The following is a 19420-nucleotide window of genomic DNA, read 5'->3' as shown; positions in this document are numbered from 1 at the left end:
CCATGGTTGGAGGGTTGCACCTTTTAGGCTAGTTGGTCAGGCTGTTCATATCCTATGTCTTCATCAGTCAACAGCCTTGTTTTACTGAAACAATGAGACATAGATTTTTTCCCAAGACGTAATGTATAGTATTCTTTAGGCTTTCTTTTTGTACGATATTTTAATTTTTTTAAGACAAAATTTCCTGCTATATGCCATAGCCCAGTTAGCGTAATAATAATCACCTGGAAATGTATTAAGCTTCCTAATACTTTCAATTAATTATTCTTTTTATGTCAGGTCTTGGTTGAAATGAAAAAGTCAGTATCACAAGTGGGATTCGAACCCACGACCTTCAGCTCAATACACCGCTGCTCTTACCATTTGAGCCATCGTGACTTCATAATAGTTTTAACTGTTTTCGATTCATTAAGGCTTTGGTTGAGATAAAGAAGTCAGTGTCACAAGCGGGATTCGAACACATGACCTTCAGCTCAATTCGCCGCTGCTCTTGCCATTTGAGTTATCGTGACTTCATACATTTTTAAATGTTTTCGATTCATTAAGGCTTTGGTTGAGATAAAGAAGTCAGTGTCACAAGCGGGATTCGAACCCACGACCTTCACAATACGCCGCTGCTCTTACCATTTGAGCCATCGTGACATCATAATAGTTTTAAATGTTTTCGATTCATTAAGACTTTGGTTGAGATATAAAAGTCAGTGTCACAAGCGGGACTCGAACCCACGACCAACTCAATACGCCGCTGCTCTTACCATTTGAGCTATCGTGACTTCATAATAGTTTTAAACGTTTTCGATTCATTAAGGCTTTGGTTGAGATAAAAAAGTCAGTGTCACAAGCGGGATTCGAACCCACGACCTTCAGCTCAATACGCCGCTGCTCTTACCATTTGAGATATCGTGACTTCATAATACTTTTAAATGCTTTCGATTCATTAATTCAGAAGTTAAAACACCAAAAAAATCTTCCGCATTGCAGACTTTAATCGGCGATTATGTTAACGAGATACAAGTGTAAAAAAAGTCATACGATGCGTTAATTGTTAACAGATTGTTTATACCTCTTACATGCGAATGCGGGAAATTAAAAGAGGATTCACGTTCGACTGCATTTACGAAAAGATTAATCACTGTTAACGCCAGTTTTTCCATCTCTGTGGGTATTACGTACAGCCCGTGTACTCGAGGGCCCGATATAAATACCGGTACTTGTCCTCCTTCAGATAAGGAATATGTATATTGCCTCGTCAGAGGATTTATAGCGGTCGGTACGCCCCTTCAGTCCGACCCTACTTTATTTACCTTGTTCCATAACTCTTTTTTTGTCTTCGATGTTCTTTTAATTATGCCCCGGTTCTCAGTTATAAATGTCATGGTTACGATGTGTATCTGCTCTCTTCTGCGTGAAAACAATGGAATTTGTGCAGTCATGCGGACGTCTCGGGCAAAGTCCAGCTAGACATGGTGTAACATTAGTCGTCCACTGAACGATCTACACACAATTAAAATTGTACAATATTGTCACCTTAATCTAAATTAAGAATAAGCCTGATTATAATTTGATCGTTTATAATAAACATTGTTCAGGGCGTCGGTGGCCGCAACGGTTCAGACGTTGATACGGCGCTCAACACTCTAAGGTAAAGGTACCGGGTTCGAATCCAGCGGCCCTGCATTCCAACCCGATATGCTTACAAATGAACTTTTTTTCAAAAACACCGGTACCCTGAGGATTTATATGGCATCTGCTGTTGCGAACCCTCATATAAAAAAATAATAAATAAATAAAAAATAAACATTGTACACAAAGCGGAATGTTACCGTAACCTAAATGGCTGAAGAACTGTAGAAAAACTTCCAGGTTGAAGTCCAAAAAGAAAGAAACTATAGAAAAAGAGCGGGAGGTGAAACAACTGCCATTTATGTTGGTAGATGGCCAACTACACGGGAAAGGACCTCGTCCTTCAGGAATTTTTTGCTGCATGTTCACCTTATAAACCTGTAACCTGGGCTTGTGGTCATCTATGTGCCATAAGTACAAAACATGAGTTTCAATAGCTTTTAACGGCGTAACATCCTGTGTTTGGCCAGACGTCTAGAGGTATTATTTGACTATAAGACCTCATTTCCTCCAGCCAATCGTTCCATCGGTGAATAAAAAATTTCGCGATGGTACCGTTGAAAAGAAATCCTTTCAATCATTAAAACTTACTGAAATCTTCTGGACCGCGCAATTCTTCAAGCAGATTTACATCATTTTACCCCTGACAAATCCATTTATAATCTGGGTTTTTGGAGCTGCTTGTAACGATTATTCGGAGATTGTGAGATGCGGCTGGTGTGACTTAGGTTTTAGAAAAACATTTTCTTTATCGTGCCAACGTTTCGATCTTTATTGAGATCATCTTCAGGGCTCAAAGTGTGTTTTCTGCGTAATTGTGTCATTCTTATGTGTCCTGTTGAGAGTGCCGCATCTCGACCTCCAAATAGCCATCAAGTAACGGTCACCACACATCATATAACCTTGATAACCGCTAGAGCCGAAAAAAAGTAATAAAATATAAATACTCAAATAGGTTTATAACCAGCAGTTTATAAGTACAGAAATTATGAGCCCTGAAGATGGTCTCAATAAAGATCGAAACGTTGGATAAAGAAAATGTTTTTCTAAAACCTACGTCACACCAGACCGCATCTCTACGAATAATCATTGACTAAATCACTAAACACCACACACGCTGTTTTTAATTTTTCTCTTTCTCCAAAATTAAACCAGCTACAAAAGGCAGTGTGTCAAAAATGAATTTGGTGTCAGTTCAGAAATTAGTCTCTCTGATTAATTATCAGAATGCATCCGAAGTCGTAGGACACTCATTACCTTCAGCTAAGGATCTTTCTTTATTACATTAGAATTCTCTTATTTATTTTTTCTCCTCTGCAGGTTTTAACCTCCTGGTTACTTTTCCAGACATCTCTATCTCTTTTATGAATCTTCTCACTCCCAACTTTCGTATTTCAACTTCGTCAGCTTCTGGTGATCTTTTCCTTGCCAAATTATTTTTTATCCCTTCGTACAAAATTCGTCAACAAGTCCTATCCATTCCGCTCTTAATATTTTTATTTCTGACAATTGGTTGGGAAATCCATATGTACTTCCCAGCTCATTACATCTTCTTTTCCAAATCTGTTGTACCATGGGTTGTACTGAATATTTTTCTTTTTTTTCCAAAATGAAAAGCAGTTTTTCAACCATTTCTGCGAGGATTCACACCTATGCATTTCTTTTACTTTGAGATCCTCCCTTCAAAAACAATCTTTCGCTAAGAGTTATGTATTTCTTGAGGTCAGGTGTTCTTTAATTCCTCTTTTCACGCCTTTTGCGATAGAATGGAATCCAGTTATTTAAATTCCATGACATTTTCAAAAGTCGCTCAATTTAATGTGGGACGACTGATCCTACTGTCAAATCTGTTACATATATTCGAGTTCGTGGTCCGGTTGACCAAATAACTTCTTTTCAATTAATTAATCTTTATGTAAGGTATTGGTTGAGATAAAAAAAATGGCAAAAAGGAGTGAAAATTCGGAAAGTGAGTTGAGATGGGAAGTTGGTGTCCGAGTTGATCGAAGTCACGATAGCTCAAGTGGTTAGAGTAGCGGCGTATTTAGCCGAAGGTCGTGGGTTCGAATCCCGCTCGTGACACTGCCTTTTTTATCTCAACCAATACCTTATATTACTCGGGCACTCTCGACACGACACGCAAGAACGACACAATTACACAGAAGACAAACACTTTGAGCCCTGAAGATGATCTCAATAAAAATCGAAACGTTGGCACGATAAAGAAAATATCTGAATCCTACATCACACCAGACCACATCTCACGATTTCTAAATAAATTACATTCTATTTTGAGTTATTTCCAGGGCCAATTCTTTTCCACACACTTTGCTCATAGAATTTTGACGATACTGCATGGTCTTTACTGCAATGACAAATCTGTAATATACTGTATGGATCGATTATAAATCTACCATTTGTATTTGAATAAATACTTTTTATTATTTTTTCTAGAACTAAATTCACTAAACAATTATTCACAAAACGTCACCCTGCCCGAGACTTCTGTTAATTAACTCTTTTTTTATAATCTCCCTGGTACTAAACTTTAACAGATGAATATGGAAGGCACAGCTTTACCAAGTTTATCATCTTAGTAGGGCAAACTCTTGTATTATTTCGAAAATTTTTCTCTATGTAAAGTGTATGAATAAATGGCGTATACTCATAAACATTTCTCATGGGAAAAAAATCTGATCTGTTGTTGATCTGTTAAGAATGAAACCTGCTTGGTATTCTGTTAGACTCTATGCTATTAATTTGGCCCTAGCTTAAAAAAAAAAAAAATACGTAAGGGTCAGCCTTACACATTATTAACCTTTCCGAAACAACAATGTCATTTTCCATTGGAAAATTGTATAGAAATTGCCAACTTCTGCACTGACCTATGTCAGAATTTTTCGAACTTTTTTTTAGGAGGTCTTACAAAAAGCTCGTTGAACACGAGTACATAACTGGACGGGCATCTTTTATAAACGGGCCGGGATAAAAATAAAATTAAAAAGAGGCAGGAAAAGCATCTTAGCGGGAAGATATTGAGAAAAGGCATGATATCAGGTGGAAAACCATTTAAAGAGCCACCGTGGTGAATGGAGTATAAAAATACAGGGGGTTGTGAATTCAGTCGTCGCTGTTGAAAAGGCTGCGCGGGGGGTTGGTTTGAAGGGGTTGGAGGAGTCTTAGCTTCTAGCCCTCGTTTTTACACTCGAGTCGCTCTTGGGGCTGTTAAGCCGCTTTGTCAACAGCCGCTTGATAATAGCGGGATTTGTTGCGGCGGACTCCGGCAAGGGGTTTCGACCCCTTTTTTTCTTGGGGGGAAAAAAGAAAAAAAGTCGCAATGATAATTACGCCCTAACCCCGGGACGGCCTTTTCTTCTGCCTCCCACAACCAATTTGACCTGACAATACCGCCGGGCTTCTCGGATGCATCTCTCCCCGAGCATTAAATATGTATCAGTGCGGGGACATCGCCCTCGTAATGTACCCTCTTCACTCTGCTCTTTTTAAACTATGATTTTAAGTGAAACACTTATTGTTAAAACTCCTGACGTATAGAACAGGCCATCTTGGATTTATTTTACACATCGTCTTTGGGCGATGAGTACCACCTACTAACTGAAAATCCGTTGTTGTCACGTCAGTACCTTCTATTTTCTACCGCTCCCAAACACTCCAATATAGCAGTACAATACTTTAAGATGCTAATATCGTTGAAACGAGCGACAAAAAAACTTACAACATAAGCTTTCTACTAGATTTTCTATAACTTGACAAGCGGATGCTAAGTACCAAAGGTGAACACACTTCTTTGCTTTGGGGTACTTTGCAGTACTCGTTCTTTTGGTTAGACAAAATAACTATACAATTGTATAATTAGAACAACTCGATGAAATGCATTGATAGATAGTCTTTTTCAAAGTCTAATCCATCCTTTCCCAAATCAAATTGAACCTTTTTTTGTTCAATATCATTCCCAAAATTCATCATATCGCCAGTTGGTCCATCATTACCTATTACCGTCGTTCCCACCTCTTCAGATGGGACTAAAACATAAAATACTAAAAAATACTGAGGTAAAACAATAATTAAAAATCACAATGAATTTTTGATTTTTTTTTCACCCACCTTCTATGTTCTTTATTGCAAAATGAATTATTTAAAGCATTCCCCTCTATTTTTTATTTGATTTGTATCTGGACATTCACAGAAGTTCATATTACAAAACATTTTTTCACACAGTCAAAACACTAACTGTAATGCCAGTGTGCTGCACATGGACGGCACATGCCATGAGAAACCAGTCAGTGCTGGCAGTCGGTCTATGGGGGGGGGGGGGGCAAGGAAGTCTCGAGCTGTAGGGTTTTGGATGGAGTGATTGGTGTGAAACTTTTGGAATCGGGGACAGACATTTCGTTAATAAGGGGAATATTTAGGCCGTTGTGAATGGTTAGTGACATAATAAGGAGCTTTGACGATTTGTCTGAGGACTTTTGATTGGAAGGATTGAAAGCACTGGTTGTTCGATGGCGTGGCAGAACCCCACAGTTTTCTGTAAGTCCAAAATGGTTTAAACTCTTGTAAAAGGTTAGTTTAGTGCTGACGGTAATACGGATTCCGGTTTAGAAGCCTTCGAAATTGTCCAAGTTCTCTGTTAAGTTTTTCTCTTTTAAATCTTATTTGGGGATTGCGCGTCAGTCTGCTGTCAATATATAATCATATTATCTGACATGAATTGAAATCAGTATATATTTGTTATTGACATACAGTGGAAAGATGACGTTTTCACTCTGGGATGATAAACAGGATGGTACCAAGAACGCTCCCTTGTGGGACGCCGGCTTGTATCTGTCTGAATTCCGAGAACTATGTGCCGTCTTCACCCTGAAGCAGCAGACCGTTAGATAGGATTTCAGGATAAGGTAACAAGGAATGTGTAGGAAGCGTCTAATTTTATAAAGCATGTTCCGGACCTTATTAAAAGCCTGTGCTACATCCAGGCTCGCACCCAAGAAATACTTTTTATTCTCTAGACTTTGAAACCTTGTTGGATCGTGAAATGATGATGACGGAAGCCGAATTGAGAAAGAAACAGAATAGAAAAATTATAGGGAAAGATAAGGCTAACTAGCCCGAAATATACGTCCTTGATCTTGAGGAGAACTTAAGGACATATAATCAAATTTCGTTCAGATTCATAGGAAGAAAACATTGAGGAACCACTTTTCGTTTAAAAAAAGAAACAACCTAGATCATTTACACACAAAAAAAAATCATAACCTCCCTAAAAACCTAACTGAAAGTATATGACTTTTGTTTATTCTTCACTACTCTTTATCCTTTTCTTTCTTGCCCACGTACGTTCATAAATATTTCATCCCTCCGCAGCTTCCAAAAAAATTAATTTAATTGAAAATGCAATTCGTGCGGTACGTCAGCCCTTGAAGGCGGAAAGAAAAATACGATATTTCCTAAGGGCATATAGGCTGGAACGTAGTGACCCTCGGCCCAGATACACCGGTAGAGGTCACCCTCCTCTCATCTTCTCGACCCTGACCCAGAACAAGATGTTTCAAGCTCAAAGGACAGCCGGAAACGGATTCACAAAACTCGAAAAAATTCCCATCGTTCCGGGGATTTTTACAAATCGCAAAAACTCCGTTCAAAATTTTAGATGCAGTAGTTGTGATGCGGTTTGAGGGAATGGTTGTGGTCTTGTCCTGATGTTTTAGTGAAGGGTTAATCTAATTATTAATTCCTTGGGTTTGTGAGAGGGAGCCATTACTACATATCCCCGCACTCAACCGCCAACAGTTAGTATTTAGTGAGTGCTTTACCTACAGCTACCACAGTTTCGATTGCCCGCGGGACGAAGCTACTTCATTCCGAACTCTTCGGTGACAATCCGTTTTTCCCATTATTCAAACATCGACTTATAATCTTCGGTATTTTTCTTTCTCTTTTTTGTTTTAACTTTCAGCCCGCCGTCGAATGCGTACGCGAACAAAGCGAGATAAATCACGGTTATTACGAGATCGGAACAAAAGGCTTCGTGGGATTTGAGGCAATCCGATAATAATTTATAAGATAATAAGACCATTGGGTTATTTATTGTGAGCCGCTGAACGGAAAATTGAGGAAACCTTAAGATTGTATCGTCCACTACGGCAAGAAAGTCGCTGACCCCTTTGTATTGTTTGTTATCTTCTCGTATTTCGCGTGTACTGATGATTTGATAAAGACAGGGGTCTCCTGGCATCACTCCTTCACAATGCATCATTCCGAACGAGTCATGAGATACCGATTTCAGATTAACGCAGTCTAGCCTAAGGCCACTCCTTTTCCACCATTCCAACTTTTGTTTATTGCTTTTGTCATTCCTCGACCTGATAAATAGCTCGTAAACGGTGCTAAATTTTATATAATCTATAATTATATTTGATTTATGGCAATTATTTTCGTCTGGAAACTTTTATTACCTATTATCAAAATCAATGTTTTCATTCTTGACCTTTAGACTTGATGTTTTTAATATTTCCTTCCAAACCATCCATTGTATTTAACTTTTTTTTTTAAACCAACACAGATTCTTACTATACACTGTATCTCCGAGCAACACTTTCAACGAAAAAGCCATAACTTTTTTGAAGTAAATTATACTTAAGAGAAATACTGAATTAGATTCGCCTGGATAAAACAGGCCCGAGAAAAGTGATGGTTGTTTAAATAAAATTAAATTAAGTTTAATTTGGCCAGCCTTGCCTGGAAGAATCTGCCCTCTCGGGGGCCCTCCACCCCTTTCCTATTTAAATCTAATTAATACATTTGATTAAGATTACTCTGCGAGAAAGTGTCGGACTCCTTCAAGAGAAAAAGTTAGGTTGATTTTTCAAAAATTAAGCGAAAAACTCCCACGTAGTTTATTTTTTATACCAATAAAACTGTGACGCTCCGGGGAACGGTCTAGGGTTGAAAATATTAATTAAGTATAAAATAATGGAGGAAAGCAAGACTATTCTTATTCTTCTTAAAAAGAATATAATCAATAAACAGTATCTGGGTAAATGGGCATCACCTGAGAAAAGCGCGAAAGACCCCCGAGTCAGGTCACCCCTTGCATAGACACAATTGGTTTTTATAAATGAGATCTATGCTTTTTTAATGGTCTTGTAGTTGTTAATACTAAACATTATTTCCATATTTACTCGTAGTCCTGAAAATGACATGAGGATCTTTTTCGTCCTCACCGAGCACGTGGCCTTATAGGACGTTTTGTTTCTCAAGGTGAGAGACGTCGAACTTCTGCTTGCGGATGTGCTACTCGCAAGTCCGGTGTAGAAGTCGGCCCCCTAAGGACCGAGACGAACTTCCTCTCCACTTGCCCCTTCTGAGGGGGAGGGTAGACATTGTGCAACCGACCGTGTACCGCATAGCAAAAGGAGGCCAAAGGACGCGTCTGTCCGGCATTCCAGCCATGCTCCCCTAGGCATGGCAACTGTCTCCCCAGGGCCTCCGGATACCGTTCCGTCCACGGATTTTTTTTAAGTGGATTGCTAACCATCCCTTGAGGAACTCTGTCTTCGGTAGAGGAAGCTGTTGAACAGCACCACCAAATCAAAAGGGCATCCTTGCCCCATTCTTCCTTTTCTTCTAATCACAACAAACCGATGCTTCCAAGTAACTCAATGCACCTCTAACTATTCAATTTATGCCATTTTAGACGGCGTCATCCAGGGAACGCTTGATTCCTTACTCCTCTCCTCCTCTTGGACTTTACCTGGACAAATTTGGAAGACACATACTAAAACTACTCAAATATGAAACGCGAAAAAGACCACTTGTCAACTATCACAATAACACAAAAGTATTATACTCTGCCCATCGTCCCAGTTTGGACCTACGGATTTGAACCGTACGAGGCAACCAAGCGGTCCAACATCAACAAAATCCTTACAATCCAAAATTCTACGCACAATACTTGATCTAAATAATACAGTCTACTTTGATCTAAACTGCCAATACCACAGATTTCATTCCAAACTTCCTCAATATTGTAATCCAGTAATTCGCAACCGATCAGCTCAACCCTTCCTTCCAACCCCTACTAGAGACAGAAGACATCGTGCAGGTGGCCGCACGACCATCTTCTGTTTTGTCGGTACCCCTGAGGGTCTGCTGATTACCTCAAGCCATAATGGCCAATTACGACTACCTTCACTTGACGGTGGCCGTTCAAATCTATCATGCCACATGTAGTGTGTGTTAAAGTTTGTTCTGGTTATTCTGCCGTAGGTTTAAAATACACACAGTGTTTAATTTGTTATAGCATGAAAGAACAGCGTTGTTAATCCAATGATTAATGTTTGTTTTGTTTTTCAGGCCAAAATGCTCGAGTCTTCGCACGCCTGGCTAGGAGCTTCGACGTCTTCTTTGGCCGGTAAGGACTATTATCGTAACCCAAGCTCGCAGAGTGACCATTCGACCTCGAAACAAGATCTAATGAGATTGCGGTCTCTTCCAGCAGACAGTTACCAGTACCAACTGCAATCGATGTGGCAGAAGTGCTGGAACACGAACCAGAGCCTGGTCCACAACCTGAGGTTCCGCGAGCGAGGGCCACTCAAGTCCTGGAGGCCGGAGACGATGGCTGAGGCGATCCTGTCCGTTCTGAAGGAAGGGCTGAGCCTATCACAGGCAGCGAGGAAATACGACATCCCTTATCCCACCTTCGTCCTCTACGCCAACCGGGTTCACAACATGCTAGGACCGTCTGCTGACGGCGGATCAGGTAAATTCGGCAATTTATATATATCTCAAAAGACAGTACTTCATGTCTACTGAAGTCGTTTTAACCTAATAGAAATCCAAAGTTCTTTTTGACCCTAACAACCAATACAACATGTACTTAGGTACAAACTTAGCAATTATTGGAACTTTAGATAACAAGACTTATGTAAGCGGGTAGTTAAAGGTAGATAACAATTCCATGTAAGATTATTTTTCAAAAGAGTGAATGTCGATAGGACTATTCAAAATTGAAGTACCAAAGAGAGATCGATATGCTGCCCGTTGGAGCCATTTTTATTTTCTGATCGAAGTCGAACTATTTCAATCTATTAATTTTTGATCATTTTAATGACTTAAATATCGTTTTTGATCGTAACACGTGTGAACAATTTAAAAACTAAATCGAACGTGGTTCACTGTTTAGAGACAACGCTTTTAATGGAAAACCTGTGTCGAAAAGGCTTTTAACACCTGTTGCATTAAATATAACTAATCGTGTATGTGTGTTATTCAATACATTTTAATTAACATGGTTATTTAATGTTTTATCTCAGTCAATTGATGAAAACGGTACCTCTCGAATAACAAAATCAGGGTCGTCCTGCTCCGATTCATCCGCCCACCCCGGTGTCGGTTCATTTATATCAATGCAGGTGTTAATAGAAATTATTTTCCCGATTCCACTCTATATAACAAAGTCAACCGCACTTTGTGAGTGGCTTAATTAAGGCAGTAATTTTCAATTTTCTCGGCTTGTCGAGACTACGACATACGGGCTGAATTGCAAATGCTTAGAAAGTGCATAAGTTAGACGTCGTATGAGACTTCCTTCCGGTTCTAAAGACAATCTTACCACGACGAGACAATAGATTCTTGATGACATTTCTTCAATTTGCATAAATTCCTTTACAGCTTTCCTTATCCCGTTCCATCACTTTGTCCTTCACTTCTAATAAATAAGACTTCATGAAGTGTGTTGAGTTCATGGTCCGATTTGGATGTTTTCAGATTTGCGGCCGAAAGGACGTGGCCGGCCTCAGAGAATTTTGCTCGGCATTTGGCCCGAAGAACACATACGCGGTGTCATCAGGGCTGTCGTTTTCCGGGATCCGCAACACATGAAAGACGATACAATGAACCTCGGCTATCATAGACTGCAGCAGGTAATCTATCAGACTTCACTATTTTCTTCTCAAACCCTCTTATATAACTGTTTAAGACACTGAGAATTGTCTTCTTATTTTGTTAACTTAAGCATGTCCTTGATTTCTTCTCTTGCACTAATCTTTTTCCATTTCCGAAACTCACCACCGACAATGTGTGTTGTGTGCTGTTACATTTCCACTTTTATCTGACCAAACTATAGAAAACACAACTCTGCGGACAGGAAGTTGCGCATAACTACAGCAACAGCGGCGGCGGTAGTGGTGGAGGCAGCGGCCCCGGAAGCGTTGCCGGTTCGGATTCGGTCAGCGCCGGCGGTGTTTCGCCGAATTCCGCAGCTGCGGCAGTCGTCGCAGTCGCCCAGAATCTGAGGCAGCAGATGCTCGCAGCAGCAGCCCAGCAGCATCATCACCACCACCACCAGAACCACGCCCAGCACCACCCGACGGCCCAGGAGCACCAGCAGCCGTCCCACCTTCACAATAGGTCGCCCAACTTCGGCTTCTTCGCTGCAGCAGCTGCACACTGCGCTAACGGCAACAACCTCGTCCTCCACTCTCCGAGCCCAGTCGACAGCTCGCCCAGGTCGTCTCCTCTCACCCAGCCCAACAATAATATGGAGGTAAGTTCTAAATCATTTCTTTTCTTCTTCCTCTTTTTCTTCTTTAATCTAAAAATTCGATTTTCACCGCTTTCACGGCCAAAACGGATATTAACTCCCCACACGTGTCTAAAAACCAATCACCATCGATACCAAGACTTCCATTCTTAAGTAAATGGGAAAAAAATTTAATTAAGATAAATTAGTATGAACTCTTCATGTATAAACTATAGGTATAATCACTACTGAGTAGGAAATTAATGGCAATTCATTAAATACAAAAAAGATTTGTCATATTTTGATTGTCCCGTGTCCTTTTCTGTGTGATGAGAACAGGGAGATCAGAATGATCAGTAACAATCGAGCTACAGAAGCTACAGCCAAACGTTCAGTCCTCACAAAAGTGCTTATTCACTTTACTATTATATTTTATGCAATATATTATTATATTATTATCACTAATATAATATTTATTATCTCTCCACCTTTTTCTAAAATATCACCATCTTTGATACCAAGACTCCATTCTTAAGTAATCATTCATCATGATCACTACTGAGTAGGAAATTAATGGCAATTCATTAAATACAAAAAAGAATTGTCATATTTTGATTCTCTCTTGTACTTTTCTGTGTGATGAGAACAGGGAGATCAGAATGATTAGTGAAAAGCTACAGTCAAACGTTCAATCCTCACAAAGTGTTCACTATATATTCACTTTAGTATTATGTTTTATGTAATATATTATTGTCACTAATTTAATATTTCAAATGTGAAAAAAGTCTGAACAGTAATCAATAGTTATAAAAACTATATTTTAAAAGTTCAAGATTCAATTAAATTAGACATGACACAAATATTTGGTTGATTTGGATAAACACCATAGGCTCCTTAAACTTCCGCATATGGCAAATTTTAAGACTTTTGAAGCTTATTGATGTGCAAAAACAAAAAGCCTGAAGTAAAGATCCTGACAATTTCAGATGGCTCTTAACATGGGATTTAAACCGATGGTCAACGATTTGTCGTCGGCACCCAGAAACGAGCATATGTTCCAAGAAGAGATCGAAGATTTGGTCAAAAGGCCGCAATCGAGCGAGACCCCTAAGATGAAAGTGAGTCGATTTTTAAATTAAAGATAGAAAATCAACTCGGTCTTTCTGTGCTCTTTTATAAAAAATGAAATCAAATCTTCAATTTCAGCCCCCGCTGATGCCATATAAATTACAGAATACTTCCATGCCCAACGACCTGTCTACAAGGGCGGACCACATGTTCCAGGAGGAGATGGAGAACATGATGAAACACCCACCTGTATCCGAAGCTGCCAAAGTTAAAGTAAGTATTTAAATTAATTTCAAATAAAATATTTAATATATTTTCAATTAGTGTTAATTGATGTGACAATTACAGGTTGGCATCGGTGTCAGCAATGTGAGCTTGCCTTTCAAAGGCCAGTGCGAATCATACGGACCGCCAAGGACAGAATCTCTGTTCCAAGATGACATTGAAGATCTTGTGAAAAGCCCGCCATCCAACGCCAAGAAAGAGCCTATCCAGATGTCCATCGACATGACGACAAACGTCTCTGAATAACTTGAACAAATCAAAGCTCTGTGGTACTCTATTGAACTGTAACTATTTTATTAGTTCCTCAATTTCGGGAGAGAGAAAAAATTGCAAACAATTACAAATTAAAAAAAAAAAAAATTACCAACAAACTTACTTTTGAGGAAGATGGGATTGAATATCGTTCGTGTGAAAGCTGTACAGTGAAAGGGTACAAGTTTGTTATGTCTAGCGTTTGGCATATTGTATACTGTTATCAATATAAGATTCCTTTATAATATTGTCTATTTATTTACTTTTTATATAAAAAAAGAAAAATGTAAGATAAGACTTGGTCGTATACAATATCAACTATTTTTTAAGTTAAATCTGTACTAAAGTACAACAGTAGGTTTGCAGTGTAGTATTATTGTATTTATTGTTTAAGAGGTTATTTAATGTTATCAGAATTATATGAAGATAATGAAAATTGGTATAAAATATCAATCCTTCAATTGTATAAATAATTTGAATCTGTGAATATGTGAATAACAATATTGCTTTTTTTTTTAATTACTGTGTATCGCTTATTATTCATTATGTAATCATTTGCACAAGTGATATATATGTCTCTGGGCATTCGGGATTGTGTAGTTGTGTATCTCCCTCGGTAGTATAATTTTACTACTAGTCATTTTGAATAAAACAAAACTTGATCTGATCAGCCATCACACAAGGTAGATATGTATACTTTGTTATCTATATCCTCTAATGTTACGTTAATTATTACTTAGTTTTCCATATTGATTATTGAGAATCACCGCGATTCGTATAAATTATAGCTTTCATTTAGTGACATCGGCTAATTGTGATCTGAATCGAAGTTTAAGACATCAGTTTTTTTTTTTTTTAATACATTTATTTCTGTGGTATTGGATTACTGAAAAATAATTAATTGTTAGGGGGGGAAAGAATGTTTAATATTGTGTAAACTAAGCTAAGGTATTCCATTTGTTGTGTTTATATTTATTTTAAGGTAAAAATAAGAACTTCTTCTGGATACCAAATATTTAATCGTTTTTAACCATTATAATTTATTTTAAATAAGAATTTATGTAAATAATGCAGACTATATTGTAGGGTATTTTATAGAAAACACTCTATATGAACTAGTTACAGAAAAAAATTATAAATAAATATATATATTTATTGTATGTCAAAAGATATTAGTAACTCTATAAATAGATTGTGAGTCTTATAACTGACCTGTAATTAATGGTCTACCTGTATTGCATTACTGCTATAAACAAATAAACTGATTTCTTTAGATTACAAAGGCCAATTTAAATTTATGTACAACCCATAACGGCTAATGTTAATATAATTTAAAAAAAATAAAAGAAAAACGAGCACAATTTCATGTTGTGGGATAATTTCATGTATCTGTTATTTACTTGAAGCATAATTAGAACACTGCATTATAATTATATAGATTAGGTGCATCACAGACACATAACAGTTATGCAAATGTGGTTCCATAAACCTGGCAGAATGATGTTTAAATATATATTTTCAAACTGTTGTTTGGGCATACTACATATATTTTTATTTAAAAAAGTATAATATTTAAAATAAAAGGAAAATTCACACAAAAAAATCAAAATTCGCCAAATAAAAATTCTAAATTTCATTTGTAAAAATATCGTGTAAATTTGGGATGAGTTTAGACTGCAATTGCCTTCCTAAAATCACAACATGTTGCCCAAATATAGATGATTTAGATAAGTATTTGTGAAATTAAACAGAATTATAATAAATATAAAAAGAAAGATAATGTAAATATATAAATAAGTATGTATAGTAACTGTCATTGTGTGTAAAAGTAAGCTTATGTAATATTGTGTTAACAATACATGTAAGAGTAAAGAAAAAAAAATCTTATAATTAATGCTTCCTGAAGGAATCTCAGCGCTACTGCGTTCCATTATTTATCTCATTTATACAAAATATGACTGTTGTTATCCATTATGCGGTGGTTGAACCAAATTATAATTAATGATAAGATAAAGTGAATTTTAACAAAATACATATGATATGCAATTAGTGACCCAAAATGTAAATAAAAATCGTAAATATATATTAAGAAAATGGTCAGAACTATTAATGTATTTACAAATTAATGACATTTATAGTTCCCTAAAATGTTACTCGGCCAAAACATTTTCTCTCCATTCATTTTTCTTCATAGGTATCCAACTACTCAAAATATTAGCATATACTTGATATCTGCACGGACTGGAGAATATTTTATTTTACAACTGTATTAAAATAAAAAAATTAAAAAAAAGAAATAATTTTCAAAGTACATCTTGAAGTCTTATATAAATATAAAGTCAAAAAATTTTGTATAACGTTATGATATATTTAATTGTGGATATCAAGCAGATTTACAGACCAAATAGTTAGTTGAAGATTAGAAATGCCACATCAACATTGTAGTTTAGTAGTCTAGTCTGAACATTTTAAAGCAATATTTTCTTAACAATCATCTGTGTCAATATATGAGGCCCGGATAAAAAGACACTTGAAAGAACTCAACAGGACACCTATGGTTAAAAAAAAAAATCTGCTATTCTTAACAAATAGGCTAGTTGGAAAGAATGGGAAAAGAATTGGCCTCCGTGGACTTATTGGACAGCTTTTGAATAAAATTGTACAGACAAATGGCCTGTTAATTGCTCCATGCAAAAAGCAAATTGTTTTAGGATCATACATTAGTGCCTACAAATGAAGTATATTTCTTGTAAATTTTGTGACTTGGCGAATTCCTCCTCCCTCTTCCCTTAGTTTCGGCTTGATGGACCTGTGTTCAAAAATTTGACAAAAAAAAGTGCCTTCCATTTTCTGACCATTTCTTCTATGTTGTTTTAATTTTAACTATTGATGAAGTTTAAAAAAGAAGAACTAAAAATTGATTTTATTATTTCACAAAAGTATATTTAAACAAAAAGGCTATTAATGACAAAATTAAAAGTTTTTTAAAAAAACGTCAACAATATTGTTTGTAGGCATAGTTTTGACCTTATAATTTATCTTTAACATACAGGAAATATTATCGCAGGCTAATGGATTTTTAGAATGTATCATTGTATAACTGTGTTAGCTGCATTCTATAAAATGCAATAAAATTATGTACACATAAATGAAATCAGTCTGTTTTATTTTCCTTCCTATGACAAATCCTACTGAAAATGAGCAAACCAGTCAGTAAGTATCCAATTTCAATTAATATTTGCAAAATGAAGAGTTTGGTGTTTTAATACGGTGAAAAATGACCCCATCATGCATGTTGAAAAAGGTTGCTCAATGTGCCCCCAAATTTATTGAACGGTGTCATAAACTTGACTCAGCAATGACATCTACTGTTCCAATTTCGGGGGAAAATTGTCAACTTCTATTGTATATATTTTATTTCGGAGATTTATGCTGGGTTATGAACCTGTGATTGACTCACTGATCATCAAACAAGGTACTTCCCGAATAGCGTGAAATTTGTTCAAAAGTTTTTCTACAGCAAGTAAAGGAAAAATCTGAAAATTGCAATTTTCTCAAAATTAGTATCGCTAGTTGGAGTGTAATTTCACTGTCAAAATTATAAGGCACTTTCTAAATAGCTAGAATATGAAATTCGGTAAAATGGTAGGGTTTATGTTGTAAATAAAAGAAACAATATGAAAATTGCATAAGTTAAAATGAAGGAACAACTTTTGTATTCTCTTTAATACAAAAAAATATTGGCCAGAAGCCACTGAATAGTTTTGTAATTTACACAAGTGAATTTTAATAGTACAAAGATATATTTGTGAATTTTTCCATTTTATCTGCGTGGTGACGAAACTGCAGTTTGGTCGTTCTCAATCATTTTGGTCTGCTTATATTCGAAAATGATCGGAAACGACCAAATTTTAAAAGACTTCAATTTTATCATTTCATCGTTTTACTATTAAAATATATATATATACACGTTTTCCAAGATCCCATTTTTAATATTTACAGTTTTTTGTTTTATAAAACATTTTTACACATTGCAAAGTAGTTTCATATGTTAATTTTTATTTGGTCAATCAATTGTTTAAATTTTTACCAGATAAAGTTTGTTATTTTTTTTTTAAATAAATACTCTCCTAGGTAGAAACTGCAGGTAAATCACTTGATCAAGTTAGGCAAATAAAAAAAATGTTCAACTTTATAATTGCATCTATAAGTGTGATTCCATTTTCCATTGCAGAAATATTGGTTAGCATGTCTAAAAGAAACACAGAAAGTTATCGACCAAAGAGGCCAATCAGTGCTTACATCTATTTCGTTAAAGAGGAGTTCCGAAAGCAAAAAGGTGTCGACGTAGCGACAATGGGAAGACGATGTGCTGAAAAATGGAGTTCAATGAATGAGAGCGAAAAACAAAAATATGTTGACAAGGCTAGTGCAGATTTGAGACGTTACAATCTTGAAAAGAAACACATCGCTCCAAAAAAGAAGCAAGGACGCAAGTAAGTATTCAACAAAAAATGCATAATTTTTTCTTTTATTCAGGATAAATTAATAAAACTTCATTTTGATTATTTTGTCCATTAAAATTGAATTAAAGTAATGAATGATTTTAGTAGTATAAATAATTTAGACTTTATACTTTTTAAAATAGAAGTTCCTAAACTTTAATTGTTACTTGTTTCTTACAGAAATGCATACTTGATTTTTTATTTGTCACAATTTTCAAAAGTGAAGAGTGAAAATCCAACATTTAAATTAACCGAAATCGCCAAAGAAGTTTCAAAAATGTGGAAGGCTCTGGAGCCAACGGAAAAAGAGAGATACAAGCGGATGGCGGAATTGGAAAACAGTAAAAATCAAAAGAAAGCCCCAACGATGAAAGTGAACCAGGCAAAGAACAAACAAAGGCACCACCACCAGCTCAGTCTTAACAGTGCCACTTTTCCTTTAGAAGACATGAATGAAACATACGAAGACGTCGATTTGATGGATGAGCTAGATGAAATGGTTAGTAATTGAATAACGGAGAATGTTTTGCAAATCACTTAGAAATTTTTTTTTCAGATCTAGAGCGCAGAGTGAAAATGAGTGTTTTTTATTTTTATAATTTTATAAAAAATTGTTGTACCAAATTAAATGAATTTTAACATATTCTGGAATTACACAATACAAAGACTGTAAAATTTATAATTTTATATTTTACCTTGTACAACTTGTAAAATAAGGATAAACATAAAAAAGTAAATTCTTTGTAAGATAGCCTAAAAATTCACTAATTTTGTGGTCCGCTTGACCAATTAATACATTACAATTAATTAAGGTTTTTAGTTGAGAGGAAAAAAAGTTAATGGCACGAGCAGGATTCGAACCCGAAAAATGGCAAAAAGGAGGGAAAACTCATAAGGTGGGGTTGAGACAAAAAGTTGATGTCCGAGTGGATCGAGGTCACGATAGCTCAAGTGGTAGAGCAGCGGCGTATCTAGCCGAAGATCGTGGGTTCGAATCCCGCTCGTGCCATTAACTTTTTTTCATCTCAACTAAAAAAAATATAATAGTCATAGAATGACGCTACATGAAAAGGATAAAATATAATGTTAAACGAATGAAACATCTTAGAAGATACATAATGGTGATTTGACATGAATTTAA

General features: G+C 36.4%; 2 protein-coding genes across 11 annotated transcripts in view; both read left to right on the top strand.

The window, feature by feature from the left end:
• LOC106673537 (protein bric-a-brac 1-like) overlaps window positions 1-14864 on the top strand; it is a 512464-nt gene extending 497600 nt beyond the window's left edge. For 2 of the 8 annotated variants that reach the window (XM_024228316.1, XM_014405753.2), the window contains 7 exons: window positions 10000-10057; window positions 10145-10408; window positions 11416-11570; window positions 11774-12193; window positions 13156-13287; window positions 13376-13510; window positions 13586-14864. In XM_024228316.1, the coding sequence (XP_024084084.1) occupies window positions 10000-10057; window positions 10145-10408; window positions 11416-11570; window positions 11774-12193; window positions 13156-13287; window positions 13376-13510; window positions 13586-13768 (1347 nt within the window). In that variant the 3' untranslated portion in view covers window positions 13769-14864. Of the gene's footprint in view, window positions 1-9999; window positions 10058-10141; window positions 10409-11415; window positions 11571-11773; window positions 12194-13155; window positions 13288-13375; window positions 13511-13585 lie in introns of all 8 variants that reach the window. The other 6 variants (XM_024228315.1, XM_014405712.2, XM_014405817.2 and 3 more) reach the window with 5 other exon arrangements.
• A 2925-nt stretch (window positions 14865-17789) lies between these two features.
• Window positions 17790-18922, top strand: LOC106673745 (high mobility group protein B4-like). 3 transcript variants are annotated; one of them, XR_001341426.1, is made up of 4 exons: window positions 17790-17921; window positions 18009-18274; window positions 18460-18778; window positions 18836-18922. XR_001341426.1 is itself a non-coding variant. In XM_014405959.1 (4 exons), the coding sequence occupies exons 2-4, from the start codon at window positions 18023-18025 to the stop codon at window positions 18839-18841; spliced, it is 573 nt and encodes a 190-aa protein (XP_014261445.1). In that variant the 5' UTR covers window positions 17790-17921; window positions 18009-18022; the 3' UTR covers window positions 18842-18922. The 3 variants fall into 3 exon arrangements, 2 of the variants coding, with proteins under 2 accessions (XP_014261445.1, XP_014261452.1); XM_014405959.1 differs by having other exon boundaries at window positions 18009-18270; XM_014405966.2 differs by having other exon boundaries at window positions 17839-17938; window positions 18009-18270.
• Window positions 18923-19420: the final 498 nt, after the last annotated feature.

Source organism: Cimex lectularius, unplaced genomic scaffold, assembly GCF_000648675.2.
Source record: "Cimex lectularius strain Harlan isolate CLEC.00 unplaced genomic scaffold, Clec_2.1 scaffold1, whole genome shotgun sequence".
NCBI lineage: Eukaryota > Metazoa > Arthropoda > Insecta > Hemiptera > Cimicidae > Cimex > Cimex lectularius.
Note: the sequence above shows the minus strand (reverse complement) of the source record. Positions and strands in the feature narration are given on the sequence as shown.